Source organism: Eubalaena glacialis, chromosome 5 (assembly GCF_028564815.1).
Source record: "Eubalaena glacialis isolate mEubGla1 chromosome 5, mEubGla1.1.hap2.+ XY, whole genome shotgun sequence".
Taxonomy (NCBI): domain Eukaryota; kingdom Metazoa; phylum Chordata; class Mammalia; order Artiodactyla; family Balaenidae; genus Eubalaena; species Eubalaena glacialis.
Genome location: NC_083720.1, coordinates 1,489,151 through 1,508,904, shown reverse-complemented (window position 1 = coordinate 1,508,904; position 19,754 = coordinate 1,489,151). Strand labels below are relative to the sequence as shown.

At 63.0% G+C, this 19,754-nt stretch overlaps 1 protein-coding gene across 3 annotated transcripts; it reads left to right on the top strand.

The window, feature by feature from the left end:
• The first annotated feature begins 805 nt into the window (after positions 1–805).
• Positions 806–15,575, top strand: MXD4 (MAX dimerization protein 4). 3 transcript variants are annotated; one of them, XR_009701067.1, is made up of 7 exons: positions 807–972; positions 1,073–1,172; positions 4,792–4,821; positions 10,661–10,775; positions 11,793–11,955; positions 12,266–12,915; positions 13,522–15,575. XR_009701067.1 is itself a non-coding variant. In XM_061191880.1 (6 exons), the coding sequence occupies exons 1-6, from the start codon at positions 909–911 to the stop codon at positions 12,418–12,420; spliced, it is 627 nt and encodes a 208-aa protein (XP_061047863.1). In that variant the 5' UTR covers positions 807–908; the 3' UTR covers positions 12,421–15,575. The 3 variants fall into 3 exon arrangements, 2 of the variants coding, with proteins under 2 accessions (XP_061047864.1, XP_061047863.1); XM_061191880.1 differs by having other exon boundaries at positions 12,266–15,575; XM_061191881.1 differs by lacking the exon at positions 4,792–4,821 and having other exon boundaries at positions 806–972; positions 12,266–15,575.
• The last annotated feature ends 4,179 nt before the right edge of the window (positions 15,576–19,754 follow it).

The window sequence follows — 19,754 nt, the reverse complement described above, 5'->3', positions numbered from 1 at the left end:
ACCCTTCCTTCCACTGGGCAGCTCTGAGGGATCCCTCCTGCTCTGGGCCTCAGTTTCCCCACTGAGATCCTCAAGGAGGCCTGGCTCTTAGGCTCAGACCGTCTACGCCCCTTCTCCAAGCCCCAGCCTTTCCTGGGGTCGCGCTGTGTCCGGCGGGGAGGGTTGTAGTTTTGCAGCCCCACGGGAGACCCCGAGCTTCCGCGAAGCCAGTGTGGCAGCAGGCCCGGGGTGACAGGTTCCTGCGTAGAGGGTGCAGACCCGGCGGACCGACGAGGGTGTCCGTGACGCTCCCAGCGCCCTAACGGGCCCTCGCACGGGGCCCGACAGCGGGCTGTACCACCGCGCTCCGCTTCCTCTCGGCAACTAGTCCGGCCGCGGAGCCCTCATTGGCCGCGCGCCCCGCAGCCAGCCATTGGTCCGCCGTACCTACTTTACATAGACCGCTCTGGGCCAATCGGCGCGCGTCGCCTACTTAACATGCACGCCGGCCGCCAGTCAGCGAGCGCGGGGGCCGGGCCACCACGTGCTGTTGCTAAGCTTGCGCTTCTAAATTGTTACTACCGCGGCGGGCCTATCGGAACCGAGCTTCGCATCTGTCAACATTCTCGGCCCGGCCCGAGGCGTTCGGCCGGCTCCCATTGGCCCCGGCCCAGCCGAGCGCCCGCCCCCGAAGCCGGAGTGCCGGCTTCCATTGGCTGCACCGGCCGTCGCTCGCCCTTATGTGTCAATTTGAGAGCCTGAGGCGGAGGGTGGCGGCCGAGCGCACAGGGAGTCCGCGGGAGTCGGGGAAGTGGGGCCGCCGGGCGCGCGGGGCGGGCGGCGAGCGGAGCCGGCCGGAGCGGGCCGGACAGCGGCCGCCGCCGTCCCGGAGCGCGCGCGTGCGCGCGGTCGGGCTGGTGGGCGGGAGGATGGAGCTGAACTCCCTGCTGATCCTGCTGGAGGCGGCCGAGTACCTGGAGCGCAGGGACCGAGGTAGCGCCCGCGCCCCTTTGTGCGCCGGGCCGCGGGCGGGCGGGCGGCGACGGGGCCGGGGCCGGGGCGGGGGCCCGCTGACCGCGCCGTCTGTCCGCAGAGGCCGAGCACGGCTACGCCTCGGTGCTGCCGTTCGACGGCGACTTCGCCAGGAAGAAAACAAAGGCGGCCGGCCTGGTGCGCAAGGCCCCGAACAACAGGTACCGCCCCCCGTGCAGCTTCCCCCGCCCCGGCCCGACACCAGGGGCTTACGCCCCCGGAGCGCCCTCCCCAGCCCAGACCCCAGCCCGTAGCCCGGCTGCCGCCGCGCGCCCCGGCGGCCAGCCTGGAGGAGGAGGCGCCTCCGGGCCGCGGCAGCCCCGCCCGGCCGGCCCCGCCCGCACCGTCGCCATCTTCCCGCGGGCCGCGCCTCCTCGGCCTCTCGCGTAAACAGTGCCACGCGTACAGCGCCCGCCGCCCGGGGTCTCCTCCCGCAGCAGCTCCCCGCCCCCAAATTGTTCTGGACTTTAACGGGCAGGAAAAGTGTTGTCAGGGGCGCTGGCCGGTGTCCCGTGGGTCTGGGGAAACTGAGGCTCGGCGCAGAGCAGCATGGAGCTGCCCGCCCTGACCTCTGCTCGCCGCGGGCGGGTGGGCTGCATCTCTCCGACTGTCTCCAAGGGCCGAGCCCCGCTACTGGGCTGAGTCCTCCCACACTCAGGGGTTTGCACGAAGAAGGCAAGAAAGAGAGTGGAGGCCCTGCCCTGGGCCCCCACCCCTCGCATAGTGGTGCCCACCGCTCCCACCCAGCCTCGTGACACAAGTGAAACTCCAGCGAGCAGTGTAGGGGCACTCTTCTTTGGGTCAGAAGACCTTTTCTAAGGGACCGGAAGAGGCTGCAGGCTGCTGTGCAGCAGTCTCTCCTGGTGCCAGTAATCCTCCCCTTCCTCTGGCCTTGTACCCAGGCTGTGGAATCCCGAAAGCCGGCGTGCACAACCCTGGGTGGGAGAGAGGACCCTCAGCTAGGGCTCCCATGGGATTCCACTCTCCTGGCTGCCGTGGGGACCACAGCACACCTGGCACTGCACAGGGGCCCACTTTGGCCCTGGACCATGTCACCAGGCTGGGAGCTGTACTTCCAGGGGCTTTGGGGCCCCTTGGCAGAGGGTGTGGCTCATTCCTGTGGCCTACTTGTTCTTGGGAAACAGAAAGGCTGGCACAAGAACCCATCTCCTGTGACGTCCTGGCGCCCTGGGCCTGGCAAGGAATTGGTTTAGTCTCCATCTGCTCTGGCTGGACATGCCTCTGAGTCCCAGCCCTTGGTGCCCTGCTGGGGACAGTTTGGGAAAGGACATGCATGGGTGGGGGGACACCATTGCCTCAGGCGTCCTTAGTGAGCGAGCTGGGCCCCTGCTGTTGGTTCTCACTTGTTGGTCCCAAGTGCCCTGCCACCCGTGGAAAACTTTGGGCTGTGACCTTTTACTTCCGTGGTGTAGGATACCCAAAGCTGATAACCAGGATCATAGCTAAGGTTCTCACACATGTGCTAGTTAATAGTCACCCCACCGCCTGAAGAAAATGTTATTTTTATCTCTACTTTAGGGCTGAGGCACAGGGAGATTGAACTGCTTGCTAGGGCCACCCTCCCATCTCTAGGGCTCCTGTTCTGAGGTGGGATCCCGGCCTCCTACATTCTGCTGGGATGGAGACCTTGAGGGCACCGCGGAGGGACCGAGAGGGTCTCCCGAGCCAGGGTGCACCTCCCTGCTGCTCCTCTGGGTGGAGCCCCGCTCCCCCAGTGCTTCAGGCACCCCACGGCTCACTGGCGGCCCCGCGTGGCTGTCCTGGCCCAGCGGGGCCTCAGCCAGCCCAGCCCAGGGTCCAGGGCGGTGCAGGGTCCAGAGAATGCAGAGCCCTGACTTGGCAGGGCAGCTCCACACCTCCAAGGCTCTGTGTTCCCCTGAGGTGAGGGGAAGGAATGGGTACAGCGAGGACCAGGATGAGGCGTGAGTCATGGGGCAGAAGGGCAACGTGTGTAGGAGACGGCGGCCTCCACGGTTGCCAGGGCTTCAGCAAGGGCTTTCGGGGGCAGTGGTTCAGCAGGAGGGGGCTGGAGCCAGCCTGCCAGGGATCAGGTCCTGCAGGGAAGTGGGCAGAAGGGTGCCTACTTCGAGGGGTTGAAGGCATGAGTGAACGGTGAAGCTGGGAACCCACTTAGCACGGCCCTGGCTAGGGAGTCCCTCCCCTCCCCAGGCCACTGTGCTCCTGGGACCTGAGTGACCATCTCCCCACAAGGCTCTACGAGTGTCTGGACCAGGGGAGGGCTTCAGGAGGGCTCTGGCCCCTCTATGTCCCCCGGCTGCCCGAGCAGCGCCCCGTCCGTCCAGGATGGGGTCCAGCCAGCCGTGAGGGGCAGGCTGGCAGGCTTCTCTGCACTGAGGGACGCTCGCTGTCTCTCACATCCCTGACAAGTGAGCAGACCCACAGATCCACAGCGCCGGGCTGCGGTTCAGGCCAGCGAGGAGCCTGACGGCCATGCCCCCTCCTGGCCCCAGCCAGCCCTGGCAGAGGTTCGGAGGCTCCTTGCCCAGCCCATGTGACCAGCAAGGCCCTCGAGGCCCTGGAACCTGGGTCTGGAGGTTCTGAGGCTACGCAGGGCAACCCGGGAGCCGGCTGCCCTGGTGGGAGGAGGGGAGGCCTTGGGCCCCACTTGGCTGTGGTGGGACCATGAACCGTGGCAGGTGCACAGGCAGGCAGGATGGGCAAGCCCGAGGGGTAGGGATGGGAGACACCTACTCCTGAGCTCCTGGAGCAGGAGAGAGCGAGGGCAGGTAGGCAGGGGCGGCAGAGTGTCTGGGAAGGAGTGAGGGGTAGGGGTCGCAGGGCCTGGTCTGGGTGTGCTCCACGGGGGCCTGGGTCCTCTGCTCCCGTGTGAGGCTGCCTGGGAAGCCTCAGAGCCCTGGCTGGCCCCCAGGATTCCTGCCTGGACGAGGAGGGTGACCTGGAAGCGGGAGCTGGGCTGCACTGCCTCCCTGTCACCGTGCTCCTGTTCTCTGTGGTACGCAGACTCTGTGCTCCTGTCTGAAGGCGGGCAGGGCTTGGGCAGCAGATGGGGCCGCCACCCCCAGAGAGGCCAGTCCTGCCAGGCCCTGGCCCCTCAGGGAAGCAGAGGGGCCAGCCTCGGTCTCCCCACTGGCCCAGAAGCATCCCTGTCCCAGAGCCCCCCTTTTGGGCTGATCCCTCATGGGCCGGGACCACTCTGTTGCCAGGTGTCCCCGTTGGCATGGTGGGCTATGATCATGTAGGTGTATGAGCCGGATGGGGTGGGGATGGTGCTCTGGCTGGTGATATTGGGCCAGGACGCCCGTGTCCTGAAGTCCTGGCCTCTGTGGTCACCTGCCTTTGGCTTTCTGTGCCAGCCCAGGTGGCTCCCAGGACACCGCTAGCCTCGGGGAGTGGGGAGCCGAGAAGGCAGGTGGCTCAGTGCCCAGGCAGCCTTGGAAGCACTGGGTGGCCCAGCCCCAGGACCGGCTACTGCGGCTCCTCGGGCCCGGCCCACCCCTTCTGAAAGGGAACTGGACCCTCCTGCCAGCCGGGCACCCCTGGACACAGCTGCACCTCTGTGTCTCTCTTGTTCGTCATTGGGTGTGAGGTCCTCCAGCTTTTGATCAGTAGCTACTCACCTGCCCCAGCCCTGCCTGTCCTGGGCCATCCTGGGGCCCAGACCCTCCCCACACTGTCTGCAGGTCCCCGGGCCCCTGAGTAGGGCCCTCATCCTGTGCCCTCATGGTGCTCTGGTGGTGGGCAGCGAAGTGAGCTCTGTCTTTGTGTCTCTCTAAACAGGTCTTCACACAATGAACTAGAAAAGCACAGGTAAGTGATCTCCTGTTCCCCACGCTCCGCCACGTGAGCCTCCTGATACATCCCACCCACCCTTCTGCTGCGGGGATGCTGTGGCCAGCCCCCAGCCCCTCTCCCTGCCTCTGTGTCCTGGCTATGGCTCAGCATGCTGCCGGGCTGTGCCCTCGTCTTGGGAAGGGGCCTTCTTGACGGAAGAGGCCAGGCTCTGCTCTCAGGCACTCCCATGCTAGCAGGCAGGGGTGGGGGGCCAGGCCCTGCTCTTGGGAGCTCAGCCTGGGGTCCGGAGCCAGGTGGGGGTCAGCGACTTGGGGCAGGGCCCCTTGTGCTGTGTGTCATTCAGGGCCGGCTCCCTGGAAGAGGAGCTCCATCTGTTTTGGGGGGTCTGAGCCCTTTTGGGAGCAGGTCCTTAGCTCTTAGGATGCTGGCCTGCCACCGGGAAGGTTCAGCGCTCTTGGTCTGGGACCCTTTGTGCCCTGGGGCCTGCTTTCCAAGGAGTTCCCAGTAGAGTCTTGTCCACGGGCAGTGGGATGGGCAGCCAGTCCCTGGCCACGTGGGCCTGCTGGGAAGCTGTGGCCCAGGGCAGGATCCAGGGGAGTCCACTTCATGCCCACCCATCGACCACAGGGATGGGTCCATTCTGGTTCTCCTCTGAGGAGTTGGGGGGCTTGCAGTGAGAAGCAGGAGGGGCAGCACGGCTGCCCGAAGCGCCTCTGCCCTCCAGCCCCCGTCAGCCCCAGGGCCCTGTGCTCTTGACTGCCGTCTTCTCTCCCTGGCTGGCTCAGCCTGCTGCTCTAGCTCCAGGCCTCCCTCTGCAGTGGGGACGAGGTGCGGTGGACAGGTGTCCTCATGGCCGATCGCAGCCGGGCTGGTGGGAGCTGTGTGTGCGTACAGGGGCCCCAAAGGCAGGAGCCCTGAAGCCAGGCCCAGGGGTGACTCCCAGAGGGATGCTGTCGGTAGCTTTCTCCTGACCTTTGCTCCCACCTCCGGAATGGGCCAGTTCTTTCCTCCCTTCTTGGCTTGGGATGGGGTGGGGAATGGGGGTCTGCACACAAGATGAACTCTCCCAGGCTGCTCTGGAGCTCAGCCAGCCCTGTGTCCCCACCCCCCATGTCTGCACCCACGGCAGCGCCAACTGCTTCTCTCCTGGGATCAGGGCCTCTGCTGGGCGGGCGCTGAGCGGGGCCAGGACGCTCTGTTCTCTGGAGGAGTCGCACTTCCTGGACTGCTCCTGTGCGTTTGGGAGGTTCCTGAGAGACCATGGAGGTGGAGCAGGTGCAGGCGCCCAGAGAGCCAGGCCGGCCCTGGGGTTGCTCCCTGGCTGGAGGAGACGGCCAGCCTTGACTGGGGCCTGGAGCCGGGGCAGGCACGTGGGGCTGTTCTGGGGACGGCTTCCCACGGTGGCACCTGGAAAACAGCCCCTGAGCGCAGACGGGGGCGGGGGGGCGACGTGGGAGGAGGGTGGGTGGCTAGGGCATGGCAGCCTGCGGAGGAGGACGAGGGCTGGCCTTTGACCCCCGCAACTGCCCCTTGACCCTGGCCTTGGCCTCAGCCTCCTTCTCCCAGAGCCTGCCCTTAGGCTGGGCCTCGTGGGGCCCTTTTGAGACCCAGAGGAGGGGCGGGTGGGCAGCCTGGGGTCTCTCTGTACTCCCCCAGCCCAGTGCAGGGGCCTCTGTTCCTGGCTGGCCCATAAGCAGGTGTGGTCCGCCCTGAGGAGCCCACAGACCTGGGGCTTGGGACCCTGTTGGGGCCCTCGGTCACGGCTGTACCTGTGGCTGCCTGATGCTGATGCCGGATGCTCCTGGTTGCTGGCCACAGGAAGGGCCGTGTGCCGTCCCAAGGAAGGAAGGAAGCACCTGGCTGGGTCACCCGGCCGGCCCCGGGGAGGTTGGCCCTGGATGTCGCCTTCGCCGGGAGGCATGCCATGTTGGGCCTGCGGGACTTCCCCTTGCCGATGCTCGGAGCTCGGAGCCAGTGGCCCACCCTAGGCCCACCCTAGGCTGCCCTGTTCCTCCTCCCCTCCCTCCCCTTCCCCTCAGAGACAGCAGCTCCGGCTGGTCTGCTCAGGCCAGTGCTTGGCTCCTGACCCCGGGGACCGGGGTTTGTGATGGCCATGTGTTCCTTGGCAGGATGCTCCCGCCCAGGCTCAGCTCCAGGCTTTCGCTTTTGTAGGGGGGAGGGGGCCCTCAGCATCCCCCTGGCGGGGCAGGACCCATCACAAAGGCCAGCCCAGGGCCCTCAGGGGAGCTGCCCACCTCTCCCCAGCATGGAGATGGTTATTCGGGTCCTGGGTGGATCCTTCCGAGGGAGGCCTGCTGTGCAGCTGCCCCGTCTGCCTGATGCAGCCACACGAGACCTCACAACAGCTAGGAAATACAGGGGGACAGGGAGGGCCGGGCTACCTCGCTCCCCGTCCCACCCACTGAGGAACCACGGGTGGGTGTCCTTGTCGCCTCTTCCTGAAGCCAGGCTTGGGGAGGTTCAGAGCGTGGCTTTGCCCGGCGGCTGGGGGACCTGGTGTGGGAGCTCTGGGTCCTCTTCTGAGGGGCAGGGGGCTCTCGGTGAGAAGCTGGGTAGGCCTGCGTCAGGGCTGGGCTGTGGCCAGCCGCATGGGCAGGAGCTGCCGTTCACAGCGATGCAGGTCTGCACAGGGTTCCTTCAGGAAGCGGCGGGTTTTCAAAGCTCCCAGGAATGCTGGGCGCAGCCAAGGGGCACTGGCGCAGGGCTTGGGCACTGTAGCTGCTTCAGAGAGGGTCGAGCGAGAGCCCAGTGTAGCCCGGGTCCTTGGCACCCCCTCCAGCTCCAGGGAGGTGGTGGCGATGCCCACTCCCCACAGGGGTGGGACCCTGCGGCTCAGATAGGTGGGGGCCTGCCCGGGGCCCCTCCGGAGCTGGTTCCCAGCCCTGCAGCCCCGCTGGACGCTCTCCGGGAGTTGGCTTGGCGTGTCGTCCGGTGTTGAACATGGCACGGCTGCAGCCGGCGGCCTCTCTTTGTCTCTTGAGAAGCGTCTGCTTTATGATTTCTAAAGCGGTCTGTTCATGGACGTGCGAGGACCCGCCTGTGCCCCACCCCAGAGACGGCATCCTAGGCTGCGGGGAGGCCAAGCCTGCATCCTCCCTCCTCCTCCTCCACACGGGTACTGAGGGATAAGAACAGAACCTCGTTACCTGCTATTTCCTAACTTGACCTTTCGCCTGACACCCCGAGGGCCCTGTCTGCCTGTGTCCATGCATCCTCCTCGTCCCCTAGGCCGGGTGCCCGCACGGGACGTGCAGCTGTACCGCAGGGTTCTGAGTGATGGCTCTCCAGTAAACAGACGGTGCTGCAGTCTGCTGGGTCTGGAGCTGGGGGGTAGATTTGTGGGGCCGCAATCCTAGACCTAGAAATGCCGGTTGAGGGCTTGAGTCGCCTTGGTGGCCCTTCAGAACTGCCATCCCACCGGGGAAGCCGGAACTGCCTGCTGGCCAGCTCGACAGCTAGTCGCACCTTTTCATTTCAGCCCAAATTACCATCTCCTCGGTAAGCTTTCCTTTTCTAGATCGCTGCCAGATGGAGTTGGTTTTGTGTTAGGTTAGCTGTTTGTGTTCTGCAACTTGCCTGTCTGTGTCCTTTGCCTGTTTTCACGTTAAGATACTCCTCTTTTTAGTTTTGGTGTGTATGAACTCAAAATGGCATGAATACTAACGGTTTGTCTTCTATGTGTATTGCAGATGTTTTTCTGCTGTTAATTGTCTTTTACCTGTGTTTTTTCTGTCATGTACAAATATGTCCTTTTCTGATTGTAAAAGTAATATGTGGGTTTTTTAGCATAGAAAATCTGGAAAATACAAAAAACACACAAAGCCAAAGAAATAAACGTTGCCAACCACGTCACGCGGAGACGCATGCTTCCTGCTCTTCATTGTGTCCCGTGGAGTCTCTCGTGTGCGTCTGTTGCTTTATTTTTTGACCCTATCTTGGGTTAGTTGTCACATAGGTGGTTTTATATTCTGACATTTTCACTTCTGTTCGTGATGTGAAAATGTGTAATATACTGAAATGATGATATGCTTGCTTCTGGGTGGTAGAATTTGGGGGGTACTTTTCATTTATTTTTTTCTTTTGATTTGCATCACCCAATTTTCCACAAAGATTGCGTACTGTGTATGTACTCAAATGGTAGATTGTAAGAATTGCCGTTTGCCATAGATGAGTGGACAAGGGACCCCCGCTTGTGAACTTGGTGCAGGTGGTGGGTCCGGGGGTCTCTGATTGTGAGCTGTGCTTGAGCACATAGCGCCATTCGCTGGGGGGGCTTTGCGCCTCCTGCCCCACAGTCCCAGCACCTTGGAGGTGGGGAGGCTGAGGCTGCCGGACCCTGGGGGACACGCGGCAGTGAGCCCCCTGGTGTGCCCCCTTCCGCAGCCCTGTGTGAGCGTGGGGCAGGGCTCCTCTCTGAAGATCCTCCAGCCTTGAGGTGGACCCTGGGGCCTGCTTGGAACGCAGATCCCTGGTGTCCAGGCTTCAGACCCCTGCTCTGCGTGGCCTGGTGGCCGAGTGCAGCCTCAGTCTCGTGTTCTAGAGGTTCTTTCTAAGGTCAAACTCAGGTTCACCAGGAGAACTCTAGGCCTCGGGTGCCAGAGGCTGGGGTGCCGGGTGGGGAGGAGCTTCGTCAGCAGGAGGGTGCCTTGTGGACATGGGCGACAGACATAGGGCCCTCCTCCTGTCGGGTGAGGCTGTTATCGCTGCTCTGCAGATGGGCTCCTGCCCTGCACTGAGATGCCCACTCCCTCCCTGCGCTTTGGGGGCCCCCTCTGTCCTAGGGACATGGCCATTGCTGCCCGATTTCCTTCCAGAGTCTAAGGGAGACTGGATTTGCCAGGGCTTTGGATCATGGGGGATGACAGGTGGGGCCGCCAGGGTTGGCGCCCTCGGGGGAAGGAGCATGCCAGCACTGGTGATGGGGGGCAGTGGGTCGTCAGAGCCTCGGGGAAGCCTGCCGTGTGCCCTTGCGGTCCTCTCATAAGAGCTTCGCCTAAGCAGGGCATCTTTGTTTGGAAACCACCTGGGCAGCCTGCAGGGGCTCCAGTGGGTCACGTGCCGTCAGCGTGCTTTGGGGGTGAACCTTGGCCGCCCCGTGCCCCCGCCCCCCCGTGGCCTCTGCCACCCACCCTCCCCAGACCAGATGAGCCAGGGAAGAAGGGCTCATCCAGGTCACAGCTCCTCGCCCTGTAGGTGAGCAAACGCTGTTGAGTCTTACGGTTCCAGTTCCGTGGGAAAACTGCGTTCATCTGCATGGACGCGGGGACAAAACCTAGAACGAAGCAGTTTCCAAAGGGGTCCCAGACTCGGGTGGGAGGGGCTCGTCCTTGGCCTTCCCTGACTTGGACGGACTCATGTTTCTGTGGTGACGACAGTGACCAGAGAGCACCCTGCACTTGGCGAGGTGGGGGACGGAAGGCTTGTCTGGGGCGTCCCGGATCTCCGCCCAGGAGAGCACGACCAGCGCCCTGTGCCTCTCCCCCTCCAAGTTTCCCCCCACCGCCTTCTGGACCCCACTGGGGAGGGTGGGGACAACAGGGTGAGCTGGGGCTCTGGGAGCCTGGCTGTAGCACTCGGAGGCTCTGGGGGCCATGATGGGCTGGCTGGCCACACGGGCCCAGCCACAGGCCCCGCCCTTTTACTGGGGCTTCTGGAGGGCCGTGGGTGCCAGGCTGCTCCTGGGGGCTGGGAGGGGAGCCCAGGGAGGGACCCTCAGCAGGTCCGTGCGGGCTTCCGGCTGGCCGCCCCCAAAGCTCTCGGGCTGCTCTGCCGCACTGTCACCGTGCCGGGCTGTGCCGCCCCCGCCTGACCGTTCCGTCTCTGGTTCTTTCAGACGAGCCAAGCTCCGGCTCTACCTGGAGCAGCTGAAGCAGCTGGTGCCCCTGGGCCCTGACAGCACCCGCCACACCACGCTGAGCCTCCTGAAGCGTGCCAAGATGCACATCAAGGTGAGCAGGGCCGCGTCCCCATCCCGGCTGGTGCCCGTGCACCCTGGGGAGTGGCCAGAGGGCCTGAGGGTGGGGTGGGGAGCCCGCCCAGCAGGTGCACAGCGGGGCCAGGGTGGGGGGCACTCTGGTGGGTGAGGGGCACGGCAGCGGGAGCCGCTGAGGGTTGAGGGAGCGGCAGGCACAGGCTGGGTTTTGTGGGGTGGGGGTGGGAGGCGGGGGTGGGCTGCCCGTCGCTCCCCCGGACCCTGGGGTGTGAAGTGGCAGCAGCTGGAAGGAAGGCTGGGGGGAGGGTGGGATGCGGCTTCTTCCATGCCGATGCCATCGTTGGAGGCTGGTGGGAAGCAGGCGGCCCCGGCGTGTGGGGAGTTTCTGGGGCGGGGGTAGGGGTTGGTCTCCAGGGCCTGGCAGTGGGGTGTGGGCTGAGTGAGACGCTGCCTCGGGCTGGTCCCCTAAGTCTTAAGATGGAGCCCTACTGGCTTGGGGGTCTAGGGACACTTGGGCCAACCAGGGAGGGTCTCAGTCCTCCCGCCGGGCTCCCCCGAGCCTGCGCAGGTGTGCGCTCCCCCAGGCAGGGCGGCAGGAGCACTGAGGGGGCACAGCCGGTGCCCTGGGCCCCTCACGGAGAGGCCGCGGCTCAGTGCCTGGGAAGGTGTGGAGCAGTTGGGCGGGCAGGGCGGCCGGATTGTGCAGGGAAGAGCCCCTGTGGGCAGGGCTGTTGTCTGGGACGGGTGCCAGGCCACGGCTGGGCGGCGCTGTCCCAGGGCTTCAGGCCCACACGTGACTCCGTTTGGCCAAGCTGGCTGGTGGCCGTAGGCCTTCTGGAGCCCGTCAGCAGACGCAGAGCACGGGGCTGGGGGTGGGCCCTCCGTAAACTCCCGGCGGGCGCCAGGAGGGGGTGCCTCAGGCCTTTGGGGCCCAGGCCGAGTGGGGGATGGGAACCTGCCCTGGCCCTCGTGCCCTGGCGCGTCCCGGTGGCGGGGGGTGCCCGCCGCGGGCTCACAGCTCCCGTGCCCCCAGAAACTGGAGGAGCAGGACCGCCGGGCGCTGAGCATCAAGGAGCAGCTGCAGCGGGAGCACCGTTTCCTGAAGCGGCGCCTGGAGCAGCTGTCGGTGCAGAGCCTGGAGCGCGTGCGCACGGACAGCACAGGCTCCGCCGTCTCCACCGACGACTCGGAGCAAGGTGGGGACGTGGGGGCCGCCTGCAGGGGCTTTGGGCTTGGGCGTCGTGCGGCCCTGGGTGGGAAGCTGGGAGGGTGGGGCAGGCCTGGTGGAGGCCTGGGGGAGGATGGGTCGAACGTCCCGGCATGTCAGAGGCACGTCAGGGCCCCTGTGTGAGGTGGCAGAGGGGACGGGATGAGGAAGGTGAGGCGTGGAGGCCAGGTGACCTGCCCACGTGAGGGCCAGAGCTAGGCTCGGGCCCGGCAGCGTGCCTCGGGAGGCCTGGCTGGCACTGGCACGGCCTCTGACCCCACCCCGTCTGTTCTCTGCAGAAGTGGACGTAGAGGGCATGGAGTTTGGCACCGGCGAGCTGGACAGTGTTGGCAGCGGCAGTGACGTGGATGACCACTACAGCCTGCGTGGCGGCTGCAGCCACGGCAGCTATGGGCCCCCCTGCAGGCGGCCTGGCCGCCCCGGCCTCTCGTAGGCCCTGCCCTCTGCTCCTCGGCCCGCCTGCCCGCCCAGCCGAGCGTGTCAACCCTCCGGTCCTTGAAGTCTCTCCACGGGCCCACTGCTGTGCCATTCTGGAAGCTCCGGCTGCCGCCTGGGCTGCCGGCCTCCGCCCGCCTGCCGGTCAGGGCCTGCCGCGCCGCCCGCTCCTCCCACCCGGGCAGGGACCCCTGCGGGGAGGCGGGGCCCAGCTCCCACGTCCCGGAGCCCAGCATAGCCGCCCACGGTCTGTTCTCAGATTCCTAATCATTCCAGAAGTATTAAATATCATTGCTGCAAACCTCGGCGGGCGCCGTGTGAGGGGCTTAATGACCACCACGGGGAGCTCAGACCCCAACCCCGGATCCCAGGAGAAAGGAGTGGACCGAGGAAGGAAGGAAGGCGTGGCTCTCCGTCCATCCGTCCATCTATCTGTCGGTCCACGTAGGCTCCTGAGGCGTGGACAGAGGGATCCATGAAGGGCGGGACTCGGGTGAGCACCCTGGGGCAGGTGGGCGGACGGGGGCCTTTGCACCCCCAGGTGTCAGGAGCCAGGGCTGGGCTTCTGGGGAGTGCCAGGCTACCCCACTCCGATCTGGGTGGCTTCTGCTCTGTCGTTAGACCCCTCAGATGTACACACGCATGCACCTAGGCACACACACCTGCCCGCACACACGTGCACACATGCAGACACACGTCACTGGACCCAGAGGTCCTTGTGAGCCAGAGGGCACATGTCCTGGGGCCTTCAAGGGTCAGTTGGGCATATGGTGGCCCGCGGCCTGTGCCTGGCTCCCCCTCCCACCCCCCGGCTCCCCTGCCCAGTCTGGCCAGGGAAGGGACTTCTCCTCCCAGCAGGGGCTGAGGAGTGCTGGGGGCTACAAGGTGAAACCACTGGGTCGTCAGAGGGCTTGCTCGTCTCCCTTTAAAAGACAAAACAAAAAGTTGCTGCACGGCCCAGCAGCCCAGAACGAGGCTCCCGGGAGAGAAGCTTTTCCCAAAAAACCAAGGAGAAACATTTTTAAAAAGAGAAAGAGGCCGTGATGTCGGTGTGTGCCGCCTATTTCCTGTACGAGATTTTTCTACTCTATTTTCCTAGCCGTTATCGCGTCCTTGTTTGCTGAGGGGTGGGAGCGACCCAGCGTCTCAGGGACTCGTCTGTCTGTCACCGTTGTCCAAGCGTGCCTTGTGTCCCGTGTCTGGCTCCACCCGACCGCCACCACCAGCATCTCCCGCGTGGCTCACGGGACGCCCCCAGGTGCCCTCCTGGCCGCCTCCCCGTGGGGCGCCCCTCCCGTCAGCCAGGCTTCCTGGGAGTGCGGCTGCCAGGCCAGGTCAGGTCGCGGCTGTGCAGCAGCAGGGCGGCGCTCTGTCACCTGGTGGGAGGGGCTGTGACCCATGCAGCCTGGCCTCCTTGGGGCCAGGGGTGGGGGTGTGGGTGCGGCTGCTACCAGAGAAATAGGTTCCTCCCTGCACCTAGCTTGAAGCCTGCCTCCTCCCGACCTGAGCAAGGGCTCTGGGTGTCAGGCTTCGGCAGCTGCTGAGGACAGCTGTTCACCCTGGGCGACTGGCCTGGGCATTAGGAGGCTTCTCCTGGCCTTTTGTCCCTGAGTTTTGTCCCCGGGGACCACACAGCAGCGTTCAGGTGGAGGGCTGTTGGGCTGACTCACAGCAGCGTCGGCCTCCCTGTCTGGTGCATTGCAGACGATTTCCAGATCGAGGGGGGGAAGGTTTGTGTTTACCTTTGTCACGCTGACGGACACCCTGGGTGGGTGGCCTGCTGAAGCAGAAAGGGATCCCTGGGAACAACTCTGGCACAGAACCTGCCCTCCACGGGCCGGGGATGGCGGTGGAGAGCAGGCTTGTCGGGGGGCGGTGCACGCGGCCAGGGAGACCATCCGAACGTTTTGCCGGTGGTTGCAAGGCAAAGCGTTGTGTTGGCACCTCCTTCCAGCGCCCCCGGGGTCCCCTGGGGTCCAGCGTGCCTGGAAGGGGCTTCCGCCGTCTGCCGGAGCACGCCCACTGAGCGCTCCTTGCGAGGACCCCACACCATCTGAGCAGGGCAGTAACACCCACGTTTAAGAGCCTTCTTCAGGAGATACAACTCCAGGTCCCCGGGATGGTCCGTGTTCTGAATTCTTAAAGCATCTACTCTCCAGCCAGCCCCAACATGTGGGGGAGGTTCTGCTCCCCTCTCTGGCTGGCAGAATCCTACCCAGGTGACTAGCTGTGGCCCTCAGCCGACCTTCCGGGCAGCTCAGCCCGTGGCTTTTCAGGCCTCGGTTCCCATGTGGACCGGGGAGTTGGCCTCACTGGCCATCCAGAGGTGCTGGGGTCCCAGATGCCACTCCTCGCCACCAGCAGACACCAGTGAGGGTCTGGTGCTAGAGCTACTCACATACCCACACCCCCCCCCCACCCCGGCCATCGGCACAGCCCCTGCTGCTGGCCAGGGGGACCCAGAGGGTTGTTAAGAGCAAACCTGAGTGTTGTGGGGTCCGTAGAGAGCCAGCGGGACCAGAACAGGGCCCAGGGCATCCTGTGCCCTCTCTGCGTGTGCCCTCCCACGCCCACCTGGACCTCGGTGGCTGAGAGCTTGGAAGCCCAGGCTCAGGTTTGGGTCCATGCCCTCACTGTGAGGCGGCCCTCGTGCCTCAGTGCAGGCCCAGCCGGTTGGGGCGGCTACAGGAAGGCTCCCCCCCCGGCCCCCGCCCCGTGGGCCCTGCCTCTGCCTGGGCAGAGCGGGTCTCAGAAGCACGGCGCCTAAGCTCACTTTCTCGGGCGGATGGAGCCATGAGCCCAACTACGGCCCCGAGGGCCCCCGCCCCCATGTCTGCCCCAGACAGTCCCCACCTGCTGGGTGGGACGGGCTCCCGCACTCTCCCACCCCGTCTCTCTGGGCCAGCTAACCGGGGCCCCGCCACTGCCGTGCACAAAGGACTCAGACCACACGTGGCCACGTCTTGGGCAGTAAGGCAGGTTCTGCGCCAGAGTCAGGGGCCGCCCAGGGGGCCTGGTGCTGGCCAGGTGGGCATGTTACAAGAGCCACGCTGGAGAGATGGGCCACCCACCCGCCTGTTCAGCTTGTTCACCGGGAGGGACTGTGCTGTACCGTTCTGTCTTTGTAACATAAATACAGATTTTTATACCTTACTTCTCTGGCTTCCGGTTCTTTCCAGGTTCTTTCCATTACCGTGTTGGGCTCCCCTCCCCTCGGCCTCCATAGGGAGCCTGAGCCCACTGGGCACCTTGGTGGTCCTCAGCACCCTGGCCATAGCCTCGGCTTTCTGGGAGTCCCAGGAGACCACGGGCCTCCCCCTCCTACTAGTCGGCCACCAAGACGCCACCATCACAGCTGCCTCTCTGGACAGTCACCTGGAGATGAAGGTGGGGGTCAAGGTGGAAGCCCTGCCCCCCAGCCTTGGCCTGTTTGCCAAGCAGGAGCTCTTGCCGGCCTCAGACTTTCCCTCTGGGGTTGGGGCACTGCCCCACGAGGACAGCTAGACCCTCAGGGTGCTCCGTGCCAGCCAGGTGTCCTCTGCTGGTGCCCGCAGCCCACCCGCGTGTGCCTGTGGCCTTTCTGCACAGCGGCTGCTGGCTCTAAGGGCTGCAGTGCGAGGAAACCCTCCTTGGACCTGTCCTCAGGGTCCGCAGAACGTCCTGTTGTGCAGGATAGGGGTGGGAAGCAGTGTGGCCCCAGGGAGGGCAGCCCGGGGAGGAAGTGCCCACCCAGAGAGTCGGGTAGCCAGGACCGGGCTTTCCTGGGAACCGGAGCTGCCATGCTGGGCTCAGGCACAGCACACACAGGCGGCTCCACGAGACCTGCCAGCGGGTTTGGTGCGCATCTGTGGGAGAGGACCTAGAGGAACCCTGGGGCATCTGACTTCATCCTCCCTCCCCCAGCAGGAAGCAGTATTCTGGCCTCTTGAACCTGTGTGAGTCCCCTGGGGGCACCTCTAGAAAAGAAGGGAATCCTACTGGGAATGCAGCTGGGGCCTTGAGCCGCCAGGACTTGGGTATGAATTTAAGTGGGAGTATTTGAATCTAAATATTACTATGACTTTAAATCACCATCACTTTTTATTGAGGGCGTCAGGGCTAAGCACTTGAGGTACTTAGCACCTAAGGTCCTCACCCTGGGCCTGTCTCACAGGTAGCTGAGTCTCAGGGAAGGTGCCTGCCTTCCTCAGGTCACCCGCCGGAAGGTGGTGGCCCTGGGACCCGACCTAGCCCTCTGGGAAGCCCTTCCATAGCCCAGTGCCATCTCTGAGTGTCAGGCCTGGATTACAGCAAGCACCACCCACGGCCCAAGCGAGAGGACACCTGCCTCAGTCTCAACCCTCCCGCCCACGCTCTCCTTGGCATCCAGAATGGCTTCTGGTGGTCCTATTGCCCCCATCGCCTCCAGGATCAAACCCAGATGCCCTGCCCTCTCCCCACCCACTCCTGTGCCTTCAGCTCTGCCCAAGCCCACCCCGGCTCCCTTCCCCATCCCTCCACAATCACCAACCCCTCGGCTCCCAGCTCCCAGCTCCCGGCTCCCAACTCCTCTGGGAAGTGGGTCTTCCTATCACACTTTTGCCGGGGTTATGGCCGCCCAGATCGGTGCTGGGGTAAGCTGACTACTCAGTGGCTGGGCCCTTTTCAGGCTGGTTCCTTCCCTCCTTTCCCAGCTCCTCTCCAGGCCAAGCCTCAGGGCACACTAGCCCTACAGAGATCTTTCCAGAATGTCAGTGGGATTATCCTCTTAGCCGTCTAGTTTGTGGTGGCTCTCAACCCCTCCTTCCTCATTGCCTGCCGCCTCCTCAGCCTGTCCTGGTGCTCCTTAGGAGACGCCAACCCCCTCCAGGTGCCTCGCTGCTGCCCCACCCCCATCTCCCCCACCCCCACCGGGTCATCTCGGTCACCTCCTCACCCCCAGCCACTCAGGAGTTTGAGGACTGAGTTTTCACCTTCGTCACGTGATCGTCAACGCGATGGAGGACAAGCGCGCTCTCCTCCCACCCTCCTCCAGCCCCACAGTGTAAGGTACACAAGTGGTGTTCTTCTGAAGGGGAAGGACCAGGAGGGAGAAAAGGAACAAGAGCCACTTCTTGCTCAGCTGCACACGGAGAGTCATCCAGACTCTGGTTCTCCCTGGCCATCAGGTCCCAGGTGTCTGCCCTCCAGGCCGCTCTCCGCCCTACCCCCCCCACCCCCCCACCCCCGCCAGTGCACAGGATGCTCCTAGCATCTGTCTCTTGCCACCGATGGTCACTTTTGTGACTGCAGAATCGAGCTTCTAACATTGTGTGAGAGTGTCACTCGCCCACCTGAAGGATGGACTCCCACCACCGCCACTGAAAGCTATCCACACATCTGAAAACAAAAGATCTTCAACATCAGACTGCAGTTTAACGTATCTGAAAAGAAATCATCCAAAACCGAAAATTCTTTTTAATATCAATAGGGGAAGAAAGATTTCCACAGGAAGGAAGGAAATAACAAACACACTTACATTTTGTTCTGTTTAGTCCAACTGAGTCTCACGGGCTTTCTCAGGGAAGAATCATTACTGGTTCCCTTTACCTTTTGACTCCCTAGGTTCCCCACTAAAACCCCAAATGATTTTGATTGGAGGAAAGAAAGCTTGTCCTGGAAGTAAGTGTAACACGCTTGCTTTCTTGAATTACAAATGCAACCTCAAGTAAAGAAGTGACCTAATAAGTCAAGTTCCCAAGGAAAACTTTCTGAGTCTGGGTAGTTAACCCTCTAGTATTTGTCATTTGTACCCTGGAGGCTAACATCGTTGTGATTTTTACGTTATATTTTTAGGGTTTTTTTTTTTTTTTTTGGCTCCGCGAACATCTTTCAGGCAAATAACTGCGGTCAGCAATTCAGTCATATGCGGAATTTTGTGGGCCCAGGAAACGACGCAGGAGTCACTAGGAAAAGTGGGCTTATAGTTCAGCCTCCGTGTGCTGGGGTCTCACCCTCCCATGTCCCAGGGATCTTTCATGAAAGCAGCCCTTTTCTTTCTGCATCCTTACTTCTGTCTCCTCTGAGTTCCTCCTCACAGTCAGTCTATAAATATCCCCAAGTTCCTCCCATCTTAAAACAAAACAAAACCCAAACCCTCCCCCCAGCTCTGCATTCCCACCCCCTCATCTCCTGTCGTCCTGCTGCTTTCTCTCTCCCTCAGTCTTTGCCTCCTCAGCAGAATTTCTTGAAGGCGCTGCCTCCACAGCCTGCCCTTCCTCCGCAGAAAGCTGCTCGGCTCCTCTCCCCGCAGCTCACCCCCATCCCCATCCCCATCCCCATCCCCATCCCCATCCCCATCCCCATCCCCATCCCCATCCCCATCCCCACGGCTGGGCAAAGGAGTGAGTCTTCCCGGGCCCGGGGCTCTAACCCAGCCTCCCAGCTCACACCAACAGGACCATTCCCCGCCCGCCCGGGTCCAGGCCCCTGCGTTCAGGCCGGGCACTGCTCTGTGAATTTTTTCTTCTGTAATGTTTGTTTTTCCGATCATTTTAGGCTTTATCGTCTTTTAGAAGAGGAGGATTAAAAAAGTAAAACAAATGAATTAATAAATATGTTCAAGTCAAGATTAATTTCATGGTATCTGCCCCAGAACATTATTCTTTCTCTTCTTAAAAATACTAAGAAAAATTATCCGGAAAGACTTGTGCCCTTCCGATGTCGCACTAGACTAGGACATTGTCTAACAAGCCACCTTAGGGCCATTTGATGCTGGGGGTGGGGTGGGGGGGGTACTGACTATGTAGTAATGACCAGGGCCCCAACCTTGCACATTTAGATGTTAATCTGTAGAAGACTGGTAACTTAAAAATGATTTGTGTCTGGTAAAGATGCAAATGAATTCTGCCCAATACAAATGATAACCGCCAAAAGTCTGGTTTCATTGGACGGTAGGGCGTCAACCAGATTTGCATCAAACTCGGCAATCTTATTTGAGCACTGCTCCTTTCGCTGACCACACATCTTCCGTTTCCGGCATCCTCCTTGGAAACCGTCTCCGTCCCGACACATATCCACTGTATGTCTATACGAGTTATAGTTTCAACTTTTATTTAATAGTCGTATGTGGAAAATGGGATTGTCAGGTGAGGGCTTGGTAACTAAGCGCTCTTGCAAAACAGCGTTCATCGTAAAAGGCTGTGAGGCGAGTAAGTCCGCTCCGCGAGCTCGTCCACGCGCACTCCGCAGTGGAGCGCGGCCCCGCGGCCGGGGAGGACGGGACGCAGAGGCCACGGGGCCGGGTCTGCCCGGTCACGGGGCGGGCGGCAGGGCAGGGCGGGGCTGGCTCCGGTGCGCGCTCCCGACCCAACG